Here is a 21,798-nt window from a genome sequence, read left to right on the forward strand (position 1 = left end):
GCAATGCCTAGGGCACTTGTCTTTTGTTTTAGGGGGGATTTGCGTTCGGGCCACATCTGTCTGCTTTCTGTGCCTTTGTGGGAAGGGCGTCTGGGAGTGTTGCTGTTGCTTCATGCTTCCATCTAGATAGAAATTCCACTCGTACCGAGGCCAGTGAGTCTATTAGTCTGCTGATGTATCTATCTGTTGATTACATAGGTCTATCTATAGTCTATCGCACAAAAATGAAAGGGTATTGTTATCGCCTCCTGTCTCTCCTTCTTTTTCACACCTCAATTCCGATACAGCGGCACCATGGACTACACAACGTCAATCAGTTAGCCATCATCCCATACAAACCACGTCAGGGAAAAGAATAGAAAGAACTCACCTCCGCAAACTTCGGCTCCACAAACAACGCCCTCGCCTCCGCCACTACTGTCTCCCCTTCTCCCTCAGCACCATCAGCAGGCATACTCCTCATCTCTCCCTCCACCCACGCCTTCCTCCCCTCAACCTTGACCGTCTCCGCCTTGAGCACATACACCCGTTCCGGCAACGCCGGCTTCCTGAAATCCACATTCAAGTTCGCCGTCATGCCCAACCCGCTCTTAAACGAATCCGACACGCACCGCGCAAACGCCTCGTCGAACATCACGCTCAGCAAGCCTCCGTGAACGTACCCGGGGTGTCCGCACAGCTGAGGACCGATGTGGAACACGGAGATGAGGCGCGCGCGGGGGGACTCCTTTACCTCCTTCCCCTCATCATTCTGCTTCTGGGTTCGGTTTGGGTTGACAATGGAAGTGAACATATACGGCGGCACCGTCACCTTGTTCGCGCCGGAGAGGGTGCCCGCGACGAAGTGATTGGGCCGGTGGGAGGGTTTCATGTGTAGGTGGGGACGGGACTCTTTGTAGGAGGGGTTCGAGCGGAGGGATTGGACTAGCGGGTGGGTGGTTATGAGATGTTCTGCGGCTGCGGAGAGTTGAGATTGAGAGGGTGGTTGAGTTGGGGGCTGGTCGAGACGGTCATGGTAGGAGGGGAGGGTGGAGGGGGATTCGATGGCCGAGGAGGCGGCGCCGGCTTTGATGGTGCGGATTTGGGTGTAAGGGTTGAGGTGGGTGGGTGGTCGTTTGGTAAGGAGACGGGTGAAGGTGCGTGGGAGGGACATTTTGATGTTGGTTGATGTTGTTTTCAATGCTATTGATGTGATAACCCTAGTGTGACTTTTGGTGGTTAGTGTTGATCATGCAGACTAGTGATAGTAGGTGTAGGTTTGTAGACGGGATGATGTCTGTGGTAGCTTGCTGGGAAGCTTTCTCAACTCACAAATATATAGTACCTGAGGGTATCAGCTATCGCTCGAATGAATCACTGGGATTCTTCTCTGGGATTCTTCTCTGCAATATGCAATTGCGAAGCCTAATTGCGTTCGGGCAGAACAGGGAAAAAAAGATGAAAAACCCTGGCCTATCCGGGAGAGTGGGTCCCAGCCCACGTGGAATGGCATCAACGTGAACTAGTGCAGCCAATAGGAGGCAGAGGCCCGGCGCTAGTTGGGATGGCTTGCAGGGATGAGGCGCCCAACTTGCAGGGATCGGGCGGGTGGGGCAGATCCGGTGTGTTGGGATTGGTTGAGTTGGCGCGCCGGTTCTTTTTATTTGAGGAACACCTGTTGCTGAGGGTGGAAATAGGTGCTGGTTCTAGGTGGTTTCCTTGTTGGGGAGGTTGGATTATGATGTTAGGGGCGAGGTATTTTTAGCTTTATTGCTGCTGCTATATTGAACTTTCTTATCTGGTGTGAAAAGGGGATAATAGTAGTCAGGAATATATCCTGTTTCCACTTCTCTGCTCGGTCGAACGGAGTTCATTAGGCCACTGGTGAACTACCACAATGAAGTCATACTCAACGCTACGTAAATTTTCATGACTACTAACTGCTAATAGCGATACAACGGCATCAGATTTTATCCATAAGCTGGACTTCAGAAAATTGCAGACGCAACAGTAGAATTTGAATCGTGTCGGAACTAAGGTGTATGAACGATCTACTAATCCCTATTGAGTTGTTGTCTTCGATTGGTATATGAACAGCTCTGTACAAAGTAGTAAATACAAGCATTAGAAATCCAAGGGATCCACCTGGCCCAGGAAGGAATTGTTGCCTTCTCCACGCAGCAACGCCTCAATATCCACCCGTCCTGAGGTGAGGTACCGCTCACTCACGCCCACGTTCACTCGCTGAGACAGCAAATGCTTCAACTCCGCCCGCATAGCAGCCAACTCATTCTTCGTAACTTCACCCGCCTTGCGCTGCCGTTCCTGACGGCCACGTCCGCGACCGCGACCACGGCCCTGGGCGCTCTCAAACTCCTCGCTGTCATACTCCACCCCAAGGTCCTCTGCTGCCTTTTGGAGCCAGTTATCTTCCGCGGAGATCTTCTCCTTGGCGATGTTGGAGTCGGTAATCTTGGCGGCCAAGTCCACGCGTTGACGGACCCGGAGGACAACCCGACGGTCGAGCTCTAACGACTCAAGCGGCAATTTCTTGCCGTTGGCCATGTTGGCGTGCACTTTGGCGGCGAGACGAACCACTCCAACCATTTCCTCCGGAGCGCAGATGATCACACTCTTTCCTGATGCACCCGCACGGGCAGTACGTCCGGAGCGGTGGACGTAGGTGTCGGCTGCGCGGGGAGCATGATAATGAATGACGAAGTCGATGCCCTTGATGTCGAGACCACGCGCAGCCACGTCGGTGGCGACAAGGATGCTGCTGGGGTCAGATGTGGGCGAGGAGAATCGCTCTACTGAACGTAGACGTGCTTTCTGGGCCATAGAGGAGTGAAGTGCCAGAGCGGGAAGGCCGAGGTTCTGGAGCAATTGAGTGAGACGGCGGACGGCGGAGATGGAGTTGGTGAACACAAGTGTCCGGTGCTTGGGGTTATAGAGCAGGAGAGTGTAGAGATAAAGATCCTAGATTTGGTTAGCATATGAATAAGACTCTGCGACATCTGAACATACCTTCTCCATAGCTCCACATTCGACAATGCCCTCCTTAAGCCCTTCAGCCATCTGCGAGACCGGATTGACGTCAATGAACTTGGGCTTCTCTTCGCGGAACTTCAGTTTCTGAAGGAGGTATTCCATGGACTCCTTGTTGCTCATGATGTCGCCTCCCGTCCAACGCGCTTTGCCGGCTAGCTTCTGCTGCAAGTCACGGTGGAATGTAGCGGAGAAGACCAACGTCTGCCTCTCAGAACGAGCATCCTCCTTTTCTTCATCTTCGCTTTCTTCACCACCGAAGTTACCCTCCTCAACACGATCGAGAGCGCCAAGGATCTCCTCGGCTTCCTTGAAGTGACCCTCACTGAGAAGTCTGTCCGCCTCATCAATGACAAGGAACTTGATTTCACTCATCTTGCGGATCAAACCCTGACCACTGCTAAGCACTTCCCATACCCGACCAGGGGTACCGATGACGATGTCAGCTCCGGCGAGCACTCGCTGCTGCTTCTGCACGGACAAACCACCTGTGAGGAGTGCAATGCGGGCATTAGAGCCGGGAGCGTGGAGAGCAAGCTCGCCAATATGTTTAGCCAATTGATGCGCCAATTCTCGAGTGGGCGACATAATGAGAGCAATCGGAGCCGTGTCCTTCTTCTTCTCTTCCTTGCCAGCGCGCAAGTCCTGCCGTCTCTTCTCAAGATAGTGCTCGAGGATGGGAATACCGAACGCCAATGTCTTTCCGGAACCTGTCGACGCCTTGCCGATCACATCGTGGCCATCGAGGATCTGGGGAATGCAGGACTTCTGAACGAGGGTTGGTGTAGTGAACTTCATCTTCGACAGACTGGTGAGGATCTCAGGAGACAATCCGAGCGACTCCCAGGCAGAAACATCCACGCCATCGTCATCCTCTTCATCCTGGAGCGCAGCAAAGGAAAGTCCGGGCTTGATGCTCTTATCCTCCTGGTTGGGTGTAGTCTTCTGCTTCGCTTCTTTCTTGGCTTTCTTCTGCTCTGCCTGCCTGTCCTTCTTGGCCTTCTTCTTCTCCTCGGCCGTGGGTTTGTCGGCTTCCTGTTCGTCCTTCTGGTCTTCCTTCGGTGCAGTGTCCTTCTTCTCGGTCACTTCGTTATCGCTGAAACCGGACCACTCGTCGTCGTCAAATTTCGGTTCTTCTTCCTCGGGTGCCTTCTTCTTCAGGATTGACTTCTTGGGTTTTCCATGTGCGGCCTGGATGATCAATTAGCACTCTCCTATCACCACCAGCCAACGCTGCATACTTTAAATCGGAGTCCCTCAGATCCTCCCTTGATAACCTCCACTCCGTCAATTTCCTCCAATCCAAAGAAACCACCTGCATCCTCAAGCCGATCAGGCAGCGCGACCTCCTTCCAGTTAAGGTCATTGACGGTGACAAGCGCATCTTCGCCGTCCTCCACCGCGGAGACGTCCTTCTTCCTCTTCTTCGCCTGCAAGTCTGCGCTCTTCGAGCCACGCTGTCTCTTCTGACCCATGATTGCAAAATTAAACCCCGACCGAATACACAAAATCCAAGATGCGAGGAGAAACAAACGTGCGCAGCAAAGTCGCAGCCGCCGAAGGGAAAGAAAAAAAAGCGGCAGAAAGCCGCCGCCCGGCACCAGTTAATCTTATCGCCGCCCCACGAGAAAATCCCCCTCAAATCCCTCCTCCAGCAATTCAACACCTCAATTCCCACCACCACATAACACACCCCACCCACCGCCACAATGGGTAAATCCTCCAAAGACAAGCGGGATGCCTACTACCGCCTAGCCAAAGAGCAAAACTGGCGCGCCCGGTCCGCCTTCAAACTCATCCAAATCGACGAGCAATTCGATCTATTCGAGCACGAGAACCCAGACAAAGTCACCCGAGTCGTCGATCTGTGCGCCGCCCCCGGCAGCTGGAGTCAAGTGCTGAGTCGCGTTCTGATCAAGGGTGAGAGTTTCGGTCGCCGCGCCTGGGTCGAGAAGAAGCGCAAAGAAAAGGAAGCCCTCGATCGGGTCCGCAATGGCGACAACACCACCACAGTCACTTCATCAGAAGACACCGACATGGCCGAACTGAAACCCCGCAAGAACGTCAAAATCGTCTCCATCGACCTCCAACCCATGGCGCCCCTCGAAGGCATCACCACCCTCAAAGCAGACATCACCCATCCCTCCACCATCCCGCTCCTCCTGCGCGCCCTGGACCCTGAAGCCTACGACTCCTCCACCTCTTCCACTCCCTCCGCCATTCGTCCCCCTCACCCCGTCGACCTGGTCATTTCCGACGGCGCCCCGGACGTAACAGGCTTGCACGACCTCGACATCTACATCCAATCGCAATTGCTCTACTCGGCGCTCAACCTCGCCCTGGGCGTCCTCCGCCCCGGCGGCAAATTCGTCGCCAAGATCTTCCGCGGCCGCGACGTCGATCTCCTCTACGCGCAACTCCGCACCGTGTTCGAGAAAGTTAGCGTCGCAAAGCCGAGGAGTAGTCGTGCTAGTAGTCTGGAGGCGTTTGTCGTGTGCGAAGGGTTCATCCCGCCTTCGATCCATGCTGGTACGGACGCTCTGAAGAACCCTATCTTCGGGGGTGTGGCTGTCCCGCCGGCTGTTTCAGCGGATGGTAATGTCGGGGTGGAGGTTGTCGAGTCTGAGGACGACGAGGCACGCCCTGTTAAGCTGGCTCGGTTTGCTCCGGCCGAGGCGACTCTGGGTGCTGCTTCAGCGGAGTCGAGCCAGACGGAGGCGCGGCTGCTTCACGATGACTCCTTGGCGTCGGTGACGCCTACGCCATTGGCGTATAAGTCTGCCGGTGAGAAGTTTGCTGTTGAAAATAGGTGGATTCCTAGGTTCATTGCTTGTGGTGATCTCTCGGCTTGGGATTCCGATGCCTCTTATACGCTCCCGCCGGATCATGTCAGTTTGGATCCGGTGCAGCCGCCTACTGCGCCGCCTTATCGGCGGGCGTTGGAGTTGAGGAAGGAGAAGGGTGGTGCGTATGGGAAGACGAAGTTGGGTAGTTTGGGACGGGCGTGAAGTTAGAATTGATTATTATTATTGCGGCCGTTTTAACGATATCTTCTTGTTTATAGTTATGGTTACGAATTTTTTTTCGACTTTGGCGGGGTAAAAAAAAGTTGGATGGGCTTAAGACGACTGCTTGGCTGCTAGATGGACAAGGGCAGATGGATATAGCAGATACCCATAGATTTACGATAGATGATGATAACCAAAAGAACAGGAATAAATTCAGAGAGAATGCAGAAGTCTATTTTGAGCTGGTAGATCAGGTGTGTCTATGCTGGTATGCGCTAAACTCAAAAAGGACGGACAGATCATCACATCACATCATGTACAACGCACGGCGCTAGATCTCCCCACTAGTCTTTTGTCATAACCTTTTTCCAACATCCCCTTAGTACACTTCGAGGACGTATCTCTCCTCATCCTTCAACTTCTCGATTTCCTTGCGAGAGTCGACCTTCTTGCCCAGGTTCTTGGCTTCAGTGGCAATGGCCTCCTCCAGCACAGCGGTGACATCGGGAACGGGCCACGTGGGACCGCACAGGTAGAAAGCACCCTCCTCGCGGATGTAGGCCTGGATGATTTCAGGCAGAGTCTGGCGCATGCGGTCCTGGATGTAAATCTTCTCCGGCTGATCGCGGGAGAAGGCGCGACCCAAGACGGTGATGACACCAGCCTCCTGGTAGGCCTCCCACTCCTCACCGTAGCAGTACTCCTCGCGCTGGTGACGGGAGCCCATGTACAGCAAGACGGCACCAATCTCCTTGCCCTGGGCCTTCTCGAGAGCACGGTGCTGGACGAAGGCGCGGAAGGGAGCCAGACCGGTACCGAGACCAGCCATGATGAGGGGTTGAGTAGACTTGGGGGGCAGCTTCATCACACTGGACTTGACGCTGACGGTGACCGGAGTACCGGGCTGGAGGCGGCTCAGGTACCGGGTAGCCAGACCGAAACGGTCACGGCCAGTGGGGTCCGACCAGGTAACCGCAACGATCATGAGAGCGACGGTGGTGGGGGTCACCTTCTGGCAAGAAGCGATGGAGTACTCACGACGCTTCAAGGGACCGACAATACGGATCAGTTCGTGGAAGTCAGGCTTGGCCGAGGGGTACTGCAGCAGGATATCCGCGAAGGTAACGGTGTCCACCTCGGAACGGCGCTTGAATTCCACAGCTCCGTCGGGGCCACCAAGGGTAAGAAGATCGGTCTTCTCCTTCTCGTCGTCCGCGAATTCGGCCAGAGCTTCGTAGAAGCGCTTGGGCGGGCGACCGAAGATATCGACGTTCTGGACAAGGGCCTGGTAGACGGTGCGGTTTTCCAGCACGGCAGGATCCTCGCGGCTGGGCACCTCGACAACATCGTCGGCGTTCAAGCCATAGAAGGCAATGAAGTCCATGACATCCTTCGGGTCGTTCTCGGCGTGCACGCCCAGTGCTTCACCAATGTCGTACTTGAGGCCAGAGTCACCCAGGTCGAACTCGATGTGGAAGATGTTACGATCGTAGGTGACAGGGGTAAGACGTCTGTTCTCCTTGACGTGAACAGTGAAGGTCTTGGTGGCCGTCTCAGGACGCAAAGCATTCTTGGTGCCGTAAGCCTCCTTGAAAGCGAGACCCTTGGCAGCGGTCTGCCAGTCCTTGAGGTAAGTGGCAGGCTCGCTCTCTTCCTTGTCGAAGGACACGAAGCTGTTGGGGGAGATGTCCTTGGGGAGCTGAGCGACCTGGGCTCCCTCTTCGGGGGTCTTCCAGGCCTCGGGAACCTCGATCTGGCGGAGAACCTTCTCAAGCTCCTTGCTGACATTCTCCAAGGCCTCAGCATTGCCGCCAATAGAGGCCAGCTTCTTGATGCCCACGCTCTCCTGAGAAGGCAGAGCCACACGCAAGAAAGCAACCTGAAGGACCGAGGACTCAGAGGCGGTCTCACCGGCAACAGAGGGGTCGACGAAGTAAAGGGAGATGCCGCGCTGCGCGACAGCCTGGCGGAAAGCGACGGGCAGTTTCTTCTCGAGCTCATCGTCCTTCACGCCAGGAGCGTTCACAATAACCTTGCCGTTGTCCTTGACAGAGGCGGCAATGTCGACATCGCCAAGCAGCTTAACGTCTCCAACATAAGCAGTGTCGGCAGCGGTGATGGAGTAGGGGGCATCGACAATCTTGGAGCTCTTGCGGATGTCAACACGGACGACACCTCCTTGGACGAGGTTATCGTGGACCTTGTTGGTGGTGACATTGCTTGCCGAATCGGCAGCCAAGGCCTGGGAAAGAGTCGTGGCGACGTCGCCACCAACGGAGTTATCAACATCCCAGAAGGTGTACTCCTGGACGGTGGCGGGGTCAAGCAACTGCAGGGCCTCGGACTCGGCACCAGCCTGAACAATGGGCTTCTCGTGAACCAGCTGGAAAGCAGCAGCGGTGTTGATCAGATCCCAACGCTGAGAGCGGGCATACTTGATATCGATGCAAGCCGGGGTCTGCTCACGATCGGTAGCGAAAGTCAAAGCAGCAAGAACATCCTCGTACAGGGCAGAGCGAACACCCTGCTCCTGCACAGCCTGTTCGTCAGAGACCTGGCCAAGGACACCAACGGTCTTGACAGACTTGGGCAGAACGCGCAGGAATTCCTCCTCGACGAAAGGACGGTAGACACGGACGTTGATGACACCAACGCGAACGCCGTCCTTAGCCAAAGAGCGGGCAATCTGAGCAGTGAGAGATGCCTCGACGGTACCGAAAGCAACCAGAACGGAGACGGGCTCTGCGTGGCCGTGGTACTCAAAGAGGCCATAGTCGGTTCCGAGCTCGCCGTTCAGGGACTGCAGGAGCTCGAGGAGCTTGCCCTGGGTGTCGAGATGACGGCTGCGGGAGTCTTCAAGGGTCTTGCGGACGGCCTCGTAGGTGCGAGACAGACCAGCCTGGTCGAGGACGTCAATGACACGGGTCTCTTCCCGGCCGACGCGGACACCGTCATAGATGTGGACGGAAGGCAAGACAGAGGACAGAAGGGTGGTGAGCAAAGCCATGTGCTGAGATTCATGGACAGAGGCACTCGACACCAGACCCAGGCCAAGCTCTTCGGCGAGGGAGAGGGCGGAGGCATAGTCGGACACAAGGCCGTCCTCACCGGCATAGTCGACAGCGGCGACATGGGCGGCAACAGGGCTAGCAACGGAGTACAGGAGAGACAGCTGTTCCAGGGCGGCACGCATATAAGGAAGAGTGGCCGACGAAGCGACGATACCCTGAGGGATGTGGCGCTTCTTCAGGTCGAAGTCCTGGGAGAAGATGTAACCAAGGGCGATGTTACCAGCACCCTGGCGAGTCTCCATGGCCTTGATCTCAGGAGAGTCGCCATTGGCGTTGATCTCCTGCTTGGAGGACCATTCCCGAAGAGCAGCATCCAAGTCAAAGGACTCCGGAGAGTAAGAGAAGATCTTGTCGTTCAAGACATAGGCGACTTGCTGAATGAGGGTCTGGGCAGTGACATAAGTCGGACCACCGAGGGTCGACAAGGCTGGAGAAGGGGAGCCCATGGCGGATTCTTGTCTGAAGATGGGGGAATCAGCCAGCCGATACCACCAAGATGAAGACAAGAAAGACAAGAGGAGAGGAATCAGCAGCGCCGGATTGGGAGGGGCGATGGGGGGATAAAAAGCCCGTCGCCTCCGCCGCTCTATAGAAAATCCCAGGGGATCTTACCCAATCCGGCTAGTGGCAATCACGCAATTTCTTATCGATAGATCCTGGAGGCGGGATCCTGTGGCAGAATGTCTCCGCTTTCGGCCTTCCCCGCATTAGTAAGTCACGGTGTCCTGAGGCATCAGCCATCTGGACCCGCCGATAAGTCGTGATTACTCATCCACGATAAGTCGGGGGAAAACGTCATCTCATCGTCCTCGCATGTAGTGATCCCTTTCTGCATCAATCCGTTTCTGTATATGACAACTGCTAGCATGGCCAACGTCGCACTGCTCGGCTGCACCGGCATGGTGGTAAGTCATCCAATTTGTATTCCTTCTAGTCAATCCAAGCCCCCTCAGCATCGCAAACCCGACCCTCCAATTTCACCATGTAGTCCTCGGCATAGGCAAAAAAGCAAAAGCATCTAATATACTTATCCGCAGGGGAGCCACATCCTCACCCACCTCCTGGGCAATTCCTCCGTGGCACGCATCGATACCATCTCCCGTCGCACCCCGCAACCCGCCACCGCCGCGCCGCAAGAAAAGCTTACCACCTTCGTTTCCGACGACTCCTCCAAGTGGGCTTCGCAGCTCTCCTCTCTGACCCCGACGCCAGACATCTTCATCTCCGCATTTGGCACCACCCGCGGCGCAGCTGGTGGCTTCGAAAACCAATACAAGATCGAACATGGCCTGAATGTTGAGATGGCCCGTGCGGCGCGCGACGCCGGCACCAAGGTCTACGTGCTGATCTCGTCGACTGGAGCTGATAAGAACTCCTCGTTTGGATATCCCCGCATGAAGGGTGAGATTGAGGAAGAGGTGAAGGCGATGGGATTTGACAGGACGATTATTCTGCGCCCTGGGCTTATCTCCGGGGAGAGGCAGGAGAGCAGGCCTGCTGAGGCGGTTATGCGGGGCTTTGCGGGCCTGGTGGGCAAGATCCATTCCGGGTTGAAGGATGGATGGGCGCAGGATGCGGATGTTATTGCGAAGGCGGCGGTTAATGCGGGAGTTAAGGCTTTGAATGGCGAGGTTCCGGCTGGAAGTGAGAAGGTGTGGGTGATGTATGGGAAGGATATTATTCAGTATGGGAAGGGGCAGTAAGGCCCGGAGCTTGCTTGATAAGAGTCATTGTACCATGTAGTATTTATATATGCTATCTGCGTTGATTACATGATTTTCGGTTTCACTCTGCCATAGTTGAACATGAAGACAATGTACGAAACAACTACTCTCTGAGGCCTGCGAATATATATTTCAAACACAGAAGATCAACGAGATTCTCATTAGATCTAATATCATACGCAACGCAACAAGTGAGCACTTTCATACATGACACAACTTAAACACGGAAATGCAGAGTCTATACAATAGCCCTGGTCTCTTAATATTTCCTATTCCCATCCCTCACCTCTCGATTCTTCTTCGTCCATCCCCTCGAGCTCGGCCCAGCCTTCTCAGCATTATGATCGGGACCTCCCTCCTGCGGCGGCCTCGCATGGCTGGCTTCCTTGTTTCCAGGACTCATATCCAAAGGGTTACTCACTTTACCCTGCTGCTCGGACTCCTTCTGCGCCTGCTCGACCTGGCCTTCCGGTGACGTGTTACTGGGATCGAAGGCTGCATCGTGGCCCGCGACTTCGCTATCTGTGCCCGTGTAGGAGCTCTCCGATCGCTGAGGGTCGAGGACATTGCGATCTCCGGATTGGGTTTCGCTCTTTTGCTGATGGGTTGTGCGCAGCGGTGCGATGGAGCGGAAGGTGCGAGTAACGGGTTGAAAGGTCCGGGTTCGGGTGGTGTGTTGGGCCAGGCGGCCAATTGAGGTGAGTTGGTGCAACATGGTGGTGCAGGTAGATAGTATTGTTTTGACTGTGCGGTTTGGGTTGAAATATGCTTTTCAAAGGATGGGTCTAGTTGTGGTAATTTGATGGTTGCGGCGGCTGTATATAGTACTGGAGGTAATGGTTAGCCAGCAATTAGATGGGCTTGGGGGAATTGCATCAAGTATCTTCGCGTACATGTTTAAAAGTCTTTTTGGCTACAGAAGATCTAGGAAGAAGTGATATTGAAGAAGGACATTTGAAGGTTGCGTTGGAATCCCAGAGGGAACTTGGCTGGACTACTATCATCTTGACGTCATCTACTCTGCCAGGGTGCGTCGTGGACACGTGATCTCCGATGTATATCCGGATGTATACCTGCACTCTTCACTTTGAAAAGGCTCTGATCTACGGGGGAAGCGAAGATGATGAAAGACTACGTCGACTCAGATGGCCTGGGAAAAATCCAGACATGCATCTCAATGTTCAAATTACAAGGAAAGAGTACCGTCAGCCCATCACCTACCACCTGGACAATGTTTCTAGACTAGCGGCGTAATCGCCTTACCTCAAAGACGTGGAGCAAGGCAGAATTCTAGTTTCCCCTCCGATCGTAGGCAGCCTTCCTGGTCGCAGTGGATGCCTTGTGCTTCTCGTCGTGCCGGGAAGAAGTACGGTGCTATACTCATCAGGTGGCCACGATCAGGAAAAGCAAAACGAATAAAGTCTGTCCATCGTAATGATAGACTTGACACGTCAATCATGCTACACGCGGATGCCGCCTCAATTGAGCCCAGACTATCAAAGTGCGATGGCACAGTCTCCGTGCATTTGGCAAGAAACGCCTCACGCAAGACTCCAAGTATGTGATGACCATGATTGAAGCTGCCTCGTGGTTCAGGCTTCTGTGCTGGACGTTAATAGCCCCCAAGGCGGGGATGTTTATGGGCTGGGTCAAGGCCTCGTGCATAAAGATCGTACCCGATTAGGAATCACAGGGAGCTTACGGCGGTCGAGGCGGATCGATGGACAGGAAGAAGAGCAATGGGTCAAAGCCACAACCAGACTTGTGCAACATGAAAGGCTGGATGCCTCAAACTTGAGGCCGCAGAGGAATAATTGCAGGTGCCAACGTGCAGATGCGAGGACCCGCTACGATTCTTCCCTGCTCAAGTCAATCGGACTTGTCTAGTCTAGGCGTTTTGCGGGCTAGACAGCAATGACAGGGGTCCTTTTAGCTGCATATATCTCCCGTCCAGCTGAACCGCTTCATTGGCTACGACCTGCTGACTCCGTCGAATATGCTTTCATCCACTGGCCAATCCAGATCCGTAAGCCGGAAACAGAGGGAAACGCTTCCTTACCTTAAATTTTCGAAAGGTCGTTTGACATATTCCATTTGTTGACTGCAAGAAAAACATGTATGCGTAGATGCGCAGAGGGCTGCGGTCACGTTACAGTCACGGGACTGAAAAATCCCAGTATTTCGGTGCAAGTATGTGGGTCACAAAATCCAATTCCAACGTCGTGGCCAGATCCCTCAAGTTCAGAGTAAATAAATTGTAGAGTTTCCAGACAGTTGCAGCCCAAAAAGAAACTCACAATCATCAGGCGTGAATCACAAATCCGGGCTGGCTGGGCAAGGACGATTTACCGGAACTATCGAGCCAAATCCTGGTTACGGAAGTACAATTGCCACAGGCAAGGCTGGACTAGAAACATCCGAAGTAAGACAGCTCGCAAGAGAAGGCAGAGGGGTGGCAAATCGAATCGCGAGTACCGAGCTTGAGCAGCTCGTGAGTGGCAGAACAGTTGGTAACCGGTGTTGCCTCCAGGTTGCGGCTGTAAGCCAGAACCGATAGTCGCTGAGTTGGCAACCGACATCATTCCATGCTCGGATTCTCAGCACACAGGGAATTTAGTCGGGTTGACCGACGATCCAATGCTGTGATGGATGTACAGACGCACGAGAGAGTTTCATGCAATCATCTCGAAGGGTGTCCGGACAAGCGGAAATTCGGGTACATTGACCCCCTATAGGCCAATGCTGGGGAACTGAAGGCCGCCTTGCTCATGTCGCTATGAATTCTGTACACCATCTTCTCTTCGAAAAACCCCCTCTCCATCACGGAAGGCCGAAATTTCGAGCACCTCGACCAGACGAAGCGTGCCACGTCAGTGAGTCTCCGAGCTCTAGTGCAGCTGCACGGGTTCGACAGTAGGTGCACCGTACCACAGGCAGTATCTGCCATGGCTGATGTACAGAACTGGCATCCTATCATATTGGCCGAGGAAGGCAGGCAAATGAAGATAAACCCTGCACCCGAGCGGGGACAAATGCGGGATTATTCGTCTGCAGATGTGGGAGATCAGCTGAAGAGAATCAGTCCCTAAAGGAATATTGAGCTCATCATGCAACTGCATGTCATGTTGACTCCCGAGGTAAAATTCAAAGACGCAATGGATGCCAATGAAGGGCTCCTAGTGACGCGTCTTTTGCCACTAGATGCAGAAATATTTGGTTGATATCAGCCAGACGGAAACATGCGGAGTACACGAGACGGTCATTGGCACGAAGGCCAAATTCCTGTGTGGACCAATGTTCGGAATACATGGTAGGAGGAACTTGGTAGGGTTGCAACCAGGTGACAGAACCCTGAACCTTTGGGCATACTAGGTGTCAGGTAAAGAGTTGAGGGGGAGAAAGTAAAAAAAGAAAAGTAAAGACCAACTGGGCAGATGTCTCGGAGTCACCCTGCCCTCGGCCCAAAGTCCGTATCAAAGGTTATGGCACTAGGCCAGTTCGCGAGCAGACTAATTGGTTGTGAGTGAATAGCCACAAGGTTATGGTGGTAAGGCATCTAACAAACCAGACTAAATGATCAAAGCCGTAACCACACTGGACCTGCAAAGCCGAACTGTGCTTTTTCCATCCACTCAAACCGGAACACTAGGTTTTTTTTTTTTCCTTGGACGCGGAAGGGGGCAAAAAAGGTTTGGACGGTGAGACGGACGGCCTGACAGCTGGCACAGAATAAAGAAACGGTTTATTTTTTTTTTCATGCAGGAGCTTTGATTCAGTAAGAGTGAGGCCTGTCTTCTTCTCGAAGAACGACTTCATACGCAACGGAGACGCAGAAAGGAAGCGGGGATGATCGTTGGAACGACCAAGGCTGCAATGGCAATCCCAGCCAGGACGACGAAAACCGTCCATATCAAATGAGGGATTTTCCAGGACTCTACCTGATTCAGAAGAAATGATACCGCCACGACAGCAACACGCATGCATCCGTGAAGCATCCACTGACCACAACTGACCCGATTAGGAAGGTTGTGGATAATTTGTGTCTCCACAGCTGGAAGACCCCAGCATAGCCAACCGGGAAAGCACTGGATGTGATGTGAAAGTGATAGCAGAATGCCGTAGTCGATAAGCCATCGTATGTTGAGGGGTTGATCGACGGTTGACTGGTAGAGTACGAGAACTGGCTGGGCCGTAACATAGAAGCTTCCTGCGAAACATAAATAGGACCCGGGGCCTACCAGTCGATTGAATCTGGATCATTATCCGTTTCAGACTCAGCTTCTTCAAGAGCCATCGCGAGATCTCAATCGTTGTTCTTCAGAATAAGGTGTTTCGTTTTAAAACAACCGTCAACCTTCCATAGGCCTCGTGCAAGCTTAGCCTATCAAACCTCTGCAGCGCGGCAGGAGCATTTGGCAGAGCCAATAGAAGTTAAGGTAGCAACGTGAAACAAGAAACTGTATCAGCAACAAGTGAGTTTGACCACGGCTTGATCAGTATTTTAGCTGACGATAGAATGATAGGGATGTGCTTCTACAACCAGAAGAGATTTAAATGCGGAGACTGGAGCTGGACAAGTTTCGCTCACCGCTGCAATTATGAGTACCGCACCGGGGAGACCTGCGGCATGAGGCTCGTCAACATGACTGAGTTTGAAACAACACTATGCCGCTTGTGCGAGAAGATCGAAACCAAGTACCGGCGGCGAAGCGCCGAGTTGGAACGCTTGAACCGATGGAAACGGGAGGGAAGCACTCTCGTAGCATCCATGGACCGGTCACAGAAACTCGTCATGGAGCTCGAAAAAGAAATTCGCCAACTGCAGCGGGAGCGTGATGACAGAAGAAAGGCGCTTTCATGAAAGCAGGATTGAAACTTTTTCAGGAGCCATGCGTTGGGCCACTTGCTGTTGCTTTTGTTTGTGCTTAGGATTCCCTCTTTGGTATTGTCTTTCGGTTTCAGATCATGTTCCTGTTTGTAAATTCTGTGCCTCACAGGGGCTGTGTCACTTGACACCTTTCATTTCATCAATTATTCTTTTTTTTTTCTATTTTCCTTTTGTTTCGATGATCGAATCGAGGTTGATTCTTCACGCCGGGCCCATGCAATGGTTGGCGGAAAAGTGTGAATCAAGGATTCTGCTGTCGAGAAATCATAACATCCAATGAAAAGGTTTCATTTGTGCAAGTCTGGTAACTTCGTGCAGCGTTCACGAGGAGGTGTTCCACATCATAAGCGCCCATGTTCTTGACGAGCGGCTCGCCAGACCAAGGTAACAAAACCCCCAGGGCAATTGGCACAGCAGTAGGGGCCATTGTGAGAAGAGGGGTTAATGGCGGAAATCCAGCAGCCTAAAGACCACACCATGTAGGCCAACTGTACGAAATGATTCATTTTACCATGGTTGTACCATGATTGTCGATGACAGAGGCCGGCGACATTGGGAAAGGAGATATGGAGCTGGACATGGAGATGGTACCCCGCGTTTGGGCGGTCCACCGCACGTGATGCCCTCCTCTCCACATCAAAGCTACTGAGTTAGTGACGGCCCTCTGCGGCCTTTAGTCTTCTCATTAGAATCCGAAAAGAAAGCTAACACTGATATGTCAAAATTTGCAATCTGCTGGGCCTGACTCATCTTTGAGTGATCCTGAGGGTATGCATAGAAACTCCCTCAATAACCCCGCGCCTGCGATGCTTCCATGACACGGCCGTCAAATTCGCAAGAAGACCGGACAGGTTGACATCGAAACACATTCACAGCCGGTGCATTCGCTTAGCGATGATGTGGTTGTGTTGCAAACAAGATACCAGCTTGGGTCCTGGGGATTCTTCTATATATGGGGCCTTACAATCTCATTAAAGTTCCGAAACATTCAGCATTTGTTCAAGCGCCCAGGGTGCTCGTGGCCTTGAAGACTACGTGGACCATTCATGTCCCAAGATCAATGACGACTTTGGGCATTTGCGGTCGACAGGCGCGAGGGTACACCTGCAATGAATTGCCCGATGCTTAATTCGACATCAAGGCTTGCCACGTCACCCGTGGCCGACGTCAGTTGCGCTTCAGATGCAGCTATAGGCCTCACCCGTTCCGTGAGTGATTTGGAGCGACCTGTCATACGAGTGTACATATACGAGATCGTAGAGAATCTACATCGTAAACGTTGGGCAGAAAAGTGCGCGAATATTGCACAGGAACTGTAGGATTATCTGGTCAAGTAGCAAAATGGGGTCGTCTTCTCATTTATTTAATCTCGCCAGCCTCGGGCTCGTCATCAACCTTGGCCAGCCCATGTTCTTTCAAAAGAGCATTGATCTCATCAGCATTCCACAGGTGGTGATAGATCTTGCCTTCCGGCGTCCTTCCCACCGTAGCAAACTCGACTGTAAGGGCCAGCACATTAGTCTAGGTCACGGTGCCGAGATAGCGTGGTACCCGTGTATGAACAACCACGGACAAGGATCAGTCATGACTTACTCTTCTCACTACTCAGCTTGGTCGAGTCCATGGTCTTGCTCAGAACCTTGACAGCCATGGCGCAAGCTTCCTTCAAGTCGCAGTCCTCCTTGTAATCTTGCTTCAGCAGACTTTGAGCACTAGCATTGTTTGCTCCTACGCTAGTTGCTTTCCAGCCACCGTAGTTACCGCTGGGGTTGCTCTGGTACAGTTGGAACTCTCGGAGAGGGTCGTAGCCGGCATAGATGAACGATACACCGAAGGGACGGAGACCACCATGCTGGGTGTATCCTTGCTTCAAGTCGCACAGACGACGGACAAGTTGCTCGCAAGGAATTTCTTCGTTGTAAGTGAGGAGATACCGCTGGGCAGCTTGTCGGGCATAGTTGATAAGGATGTTCGCGTCTGCCGTCATACCAGCAACAGCACAGATCATGTTGCTGCCCAAGGATTAGATTTCCATCTCGTTAAAGACCTGCGATTCGGTGGGGTTTGTGATGCATACTCGTTCAGCGTGTATAGCTTCTCCGCAGATGTGTCCTGCTCCAGTAGCTTGCTGGTGACCTTCTTCTCCGCTGCGAGGACGATTCCATCCTTGGCCAGAATTCCCAAGGCGGTACCGGCATGCGAGATGGCTTCTAACGCATATTCAACCTGGTAGAGTCGACCTTCGGGGGAAAAGATGGTAGTCTGTGGAAGGACGTCATCGGGTCAGCTAAAGCTCCAAAGGAACGACAGAATTGGGAATTAGGCATACTCTGGAATCGTATCTCCGTGACATCTTGACTTCGATGTCAACCTGAGTAGATTATGAAAGATTGTTTTTTGTTGAGGAGATCAGACTGAGGGAAGGGAGGATTGGAGATGAGGAATGAGTGAGTGCCGGGGCGAGCTGTGCAGGAAGGTCGGATGAGCTCCCGCTGAGTGGTGACCAGGCAACTTCGCCCTGGCGCGTCCACCTCTGAGCGTCCGGGCTGACCGTCAGTCCGCCAAGCTCGGACCACCCGAACACTCATTGCGAAAGCTCTCGGCCTGCGCGAACCCGCTCCGGAAATCTTTCTTTCGGGACCTCAAACTGCAACCGAATGGGTTGTTATGCTGTTGACATTCTATTGATACCCTTTCGCGCACTCTCCTAGATTCTCTGTGGTCGCAATGCTCAAATCTACGTATACCCCACCCCCTCCGTTACCTCCAGGGTGGACCGAACATAAAGCTCCTTCAGGTTTGGTTACCAGCTTCCCCGATATCCTCTTAAAGTCGCTCTAATTAGACCCAGGTCATCTGTATTACTACAACTCGCAGACCAAGCAATCCACATATACAAGGCCTCAGGCCACTCCCGTACAACCTCCGCCTGCACCTGCACCAGAACCCACGAATAACGCGCCATTCCTAACCCCAGATACACTTCCTCCCTTTTCTTCGACTCCTTATGCTCCTCATGGTTTTGGGCATAGCGCTGCATCTCACGGGCCACCTTTCGATGGTCAGTCACGCGGAGGCTTTCGCGGGGGCAGAGGATACCATGACCGCAAACCCCGTGGGCTACAGGATAGGCCTAAAACCAAACATGATATTCCTGGATGCGCGCCATGGATACTCGTGAAGACGAAGCTGGGAAGGAGATTTGTTCACAACCCCGAAACGAACGAAAGTTTTTGGAAGATCCCTCCAGAGGTACTGGTAGGAGTCCTTGAGTACGATCGCTTGGAGAGAGAGGCGAAGGAAAGGAAGGAGCGGGGCGAGGAGACGGAAGATGTCGCCAAAGGAAAACCCGAAGCTCAGGAGTCGGATCAACCACGGCGGGAAGAAGCAGAGAGTGGTGCCGCTACGGCAGCTGGGGAGGAGAGCGATGAGTATGAGGAGGTCGAAGTTACTGATAGCGAGGGTGAGGAAGAGCAACCTTTCAAACGACCGAGAACCGAAGAAGGGGACGAACAGCAGCCGATGGAGTTCACTGAAGAAGATATGGAATATCAATTAGCGGCAATGGGCGAAGAATATGGCCTTGACCCTGGCGAATACGGCGAACCCGGAGAAGAAGAATGGGAAGAGGGCGCAGAAGGGCTTCCGCTCACGGAGGAGGATGCCACAGCCTTATTCCGTGATCTTCTTGACGACTATCGCATTAACCCGTTCTCCACGTGGGAAAAGATCATCGAAGAAGGTCGGATCATTGACGATAGCCGCTACACTGTGCTGCCAAACATGAAAACGCGTCGTGAGGTCTGGTCCAACTGGAGTCGTGACCGGATTCAAGAACTTAAAGAACGCAAAGAGAAGGAAGAAAAGAAGGACCCGCGCATCAAGTACTTGGCCTTCCTCCAGGAACACGCCACACCAAAGTTGTATTGGCCCGAGTTCAAGCGCAAATACAAAAAGGAACCAGAAATGAAGGATACGCAATTGTCAGACAAAGATCGAGAAAAGTACTACCGCGACTTGATTTCTCGATTGAAACAGTCAGAAAGCACGCGAAAGTCTGACCTTTCAGCGCTACTAAAATCTGTACCACTGCACGAACTCAATCGGTCGTCTAATCTGGAGGCTCTTCCTCCTTCCATCATCACCGATCTCAGATACATCGCCCTTATGCCCAAAGTGCGGAATCCGCTTATCGAGGCTTACATCTCTACCTTGCCTGCTGCTCCGGAAAGCGACATGACCGCCGAGGAAAGAGAAGAGCTAGAACGGAAGAAGGTTGAACGTGATCGACGCGAAAAGGCGTTGGCAGAACGAGAGAAGCAGGTACAAGAGGAGAAGAGAAAGCAAAAAGGCGAGCTTGTTCGCGGTAAACACCTTTTGAGAGAAGGGGAAGCGGAGATCGAGGAAGCTATGAGGATCAATAGAGGAGGACTTCGCAGCTACATTGAAGCCGAAGATCAATCTTCAAAGGGCCAAGGCGAGAACGCCAGTCAGCAGCCATGAAGAATCAAAGCTGGCAGCCTATGTGATATATAAAGCATACTTATGATTGCAAATGACTGTAGAAATACATTTCCATCCTTTCTGGCTGATCCAGTATACATTCTCGCGCATGTAGGAGTTCATCGTAGATAGTATGTTAAGAGTACAAAATGTCGCTGTCCCATCATAAACACGGGATACCGCCCACGCCGATAGAAAGTGTACTGTGGCCCATTAAGAGAATTAATAGCAATGGCCTGTGATTTCACATAGCTTATTGGGTATCACTGTAAGTAAGAAAAGTCCGGGACCTCCCTCGTATGAAATGACGCCTGTATTTCCCACGCCCGACCCTTAGCCGCGTTAAACTCATTTAAACCTCCAATTGTCCCAGTCATCGTCATAATCATCATCGTCATCGTCATCGTCTTCTTCAGCATTCGCGTCGCCTGCAGGTGGATTTTGTCGGTCCCCTGACGGGCTAGCAGCGGAAGGAGGTTCGTCCATTCTCTGCATTTCTGCATCTTCCATGGTCCTTAATTTCCTCAGCTCTTCACGTTTGTGCTTCAGACGTCTGACGCGCTCTTCTAATTGCTCCATTTCATCAAATTCATCTTCCATGAACCGTGCCGCATCCTCCCTTTCGCCTTCGACTTCAGCCTCACGGCTTTTCTTGATGGCTTCGTTTTCTTTCTGCTGCTGGGCGGCGAGCTCGTCTGCAGATACTGGCGCTGCTGATATAGTCGCTTCCGCGGCGAGCGCAGCCGGCCTATGTGGCACGCGGGTGGGCTCGACAACTTCGCGCTCGAAAGCGGCCCATTCATCCTCGTCGATGGTTTGAGTGGTCGTGGCAGGCGGTTCGGAAGCTACAAGAGACGGATCTGATGGCTGTACATCCGGTTCAGCAGTTTGCTGCTCATGTGCGATGTCAGATGGCGGCTGCGGTCCGGCGATGTCCTGCTCTGATTCCTCGATGATCTCTTCCTCTTCCTCCTCGATAGCTCGTGCACTGGGAGGTTGTACGGTGTGCGCGGTCGGCTGACCGGATGGCATGCTTGCCCTCAACCTCTTGCGCCTCAAATCATCTGCTGGGTCTACCTTGCGCTTTTTGGTCACACGGTTCGTTGCGCTCCCTGTCTGGGATGAGCCCTTGCGGGCGGCGAGCTCATTCCGAAGTAATGATCGAACATCTGCCATGATCTGTACTGAGTAAAGGTAGGATGGAAAAGATTATAGATATTGATTTGATTTTAAGTGAGCTCTAAACAACACGTCAACCGGGGACACGGGTAAGAAGATCGTGAAAAGTAAAAGACAGTCTATGTGGGGATCTGGAGAAGCTTTCGAGGGCGCCGAAAAATAGACGCGACGAGAAGGAGCCGGACTGGCGCCTGCCAAGCCATTCTCCGCGGAGCCGCAGTCACGTGCTAATGACTCAGCATCCCGATCCAACCGCGACAGCATCTCCTCTCTTCCCACCATCTGTCTTCTTCATCTCCCAGCACCTCCCGTGGCTCGTCGCTGGACGTTCATTTCATCACCAGACATTCCTACGAGGCTATTCTGCGGAATTTTCATCGTCAGCTCTCGATTCACTC

The 21,798-nt window shown here is 53.0% G+C and overlaps 11 protein-coding genes across 11 annotated transcripts; 4 read left to right on the forward strand and 7 right to left on the reverse strand.

Moving 5' to 3' along the window:
• Positions 1-162: 162 nt before the first annotated feature.
• On the reverse strand, positions 163-1,153 carry An11g06640 (uncharacterized protein; the record flags this gene model as incomplete). The annotated part of the gene is made up of 2 exons (XM_059750345.1): positions 163-183; positions 371-1,153. The coding sequence occupies 2 exons, from the start codon at positions 1,151-1,153 to the stop codon at positions 163-165; spliced, it is 804 nt and encodes a 267-aa protein (XP_059606346.1).
• Positions 1,154-2,103: 950 nt separating this feature from the next.
• An11g06650 (uncharacterized protein) lies at positions 2,104-4,502 on the reverse strand (the record flags this gene model as incomplete). The annotated part of the gene is made up of 3 exons (XM_001394606.1): positions 2,104-2,958; positions 3,007-4,218; positions 4,269-4,502. The coding sequence occupies 3 exons, from the start codon at positions 4,500-4,502 to the stop codon at positions 2,104-2,106; spliced, it is 2,301 nt and encodes a 766-aa protein (XP_001394643.1).
• A 234-nt stretch (positions 4,503-4,736) lies between these two features.
• Positions 4,737-6,035, forward strand: An11g06660 (uncharacterized protein; the record flags this gene model as incomplete). The annotated part of the gene is made up of 2 exons (XM_059750347.1): positions 4,737-5,647; positions 5,849-6,035. The coding sequence occupies 2 exons, from the start codon at positions 4,737-4,739 to the stop codon at positions 6,033-6,035; spliced, it is 1,098 nt and encodes a 365-aa protein (XP_059606347.1).
• A 379-nt stretch (positions 6,036-6,414) lies between these two features.
• An11g06670 (uncharacterized protein) lies at positions 6,415-9,552 on the reverse strand (the record flags this gene model as incomplete). The annotated part of the gene is made up of 1 exon (XM_001394608.3): positions 6,415-9,552. One exon carries the CDS (start codon positions 9,550-9,552, stop codon positions 6,415-6,417), a length of 3,138 nt encoding a protein of 1,045 aa, XP_001394645.1.
• A 420-nt stretch (positions 9,553-9,972) lies between these two features.
• On the forward strand, positions 9,973-10,809 carry An11g06680 (uncharacterized protein; the record flags this gene model as incomplete). The annotated part of the gene is made up of 2 exons (XM_001394609.3): positions 9,973-10,011; positions 10,144-10,809. 2 exons carry the CDS (start codon positions 9,973-9,975, stop codon positions 10,807-10,809), a joined length of 705 nt encoding a protein of 234 aa, XP_001394646.1.
• A 238-nt stretch (positions 10,810-11,047) lies between these two features.
• On the reverse strand, positions 11,048-11,545 carry An11g06690 (uncharacterized protein; the record flags this gene model as incomplete). The annotated part of the gene is made up of 2 exons (XM_001394610.3): positions 11,048-11,068; positions 11,117-11,545. 2 exons carry the CDS (start codon positions 11,543-11,545, stop codon positions 11,048-11,050), a joined length of 450 nt encoding a protein of 149 aa, XP_001394647.3.
• Positions 11,546-12,826: 1,281 nt separating this feature from the next.
• On the forward strand, positions 12,827-13,919 carry An11g06700 (hypothetical protein; the record flags this gene model as incomplete). Its single annotated transcript, XM_059750348.1, has 4 exons — positions 12,827-12,856; positions 12,957-13,020; positions 13,101-13,321; positions 13,764-13,919. 4 exons carry the CDS (start codon positions 12,827-12,829, stop codon positions 13,917-13,919), a joined length of 471 nt encoding a protein of 156 aa, XP_059606348.1.
• A 928-nt stretch (positions 13,920-14,847) lies between these two features.
• An11g06710 (hypothetical protein) lies at positions 14,848-15,124 on the reverse strand (the record flags this gene model as incomplete). The annotated part of the gene is made up of 2 exons (XM_059750349.1): positions 14,848-15,037; positions 15,069-15,124. 2 exons carry the CDS (start codon positions 15,122-15,124, stop codon positions 14,848-14,850), a joined length of 246 nt encoding a protein of 81 aa, XP_059606349.1.
• A 1,953-nt stretch (positions 15,125-17,077) lies between these two features.
• Positions 17,078-18,071, reverse strand: An11g06720 (uncharacterized protein; the record flags this gene model as incomplete). The annotated part of the gene is made up of 4 exons (XM_001394613.3): positions 17,078-17,217; positions 17,312-17,730; positions 17,796-17,980; positions 18,048-18,071. 4 exons carry the CDS (start codon positions 18,069-18,071, stop codon positions 17,078-17,080), a joined length of 768 nt encoding a protein of 255 aa, XP_001394650.1.
• A 374-nt stretch (positions 18,072-18,445) lies between these two features.
• On the forward strand, positions 18,446-20,221 carry An11g06730 (uncharacterized protein; the record flags this gene model as incomplete). Its single annotated transcript, XM_001394614.1, has 2 exons — positions 18,446-18,515; positions 18,570-20,221. The coding sequence occupies 2 exons, from the start codon at positions 18,446-18,448 to the stop codon at positions 20,219-20,221; spliced, it is 1,722 nt and encodes a 573-aa protein (XP_001394651.1).
• Positions 20,222-20,569: 348 nt separating this feature from the next.
• On the reverse strand, positions 20,570-21,397 carry An11g06740 (uncharacterized protein; the record flags this gene model as incomplete). The annotated part of the gene is made up of 1 exon (XM_059750350.1): positions 20,570-21,397. The coding sequence occupies one exon, from the start codon at positions 21,395-21,397 to the stop codon at positions 20,570-20,572; it is 828 nt and encodes a 275-aa protein (XP_059606350.1).
• Positions 21,398-21,798: the final 401 nt, after the last annotated feature.

This window comes from Aspergillus niger, assembly GCF_000002855.4.
Source record: "Aspergillus niger supercontig An11".
NCBI classification, from domain to species: Eukaryota; Fungi; Ascomycota; class Eurotiomycetes; order Eurotiales; family Aspergillaceae; genus Aspergillus; species Aspergillus niger.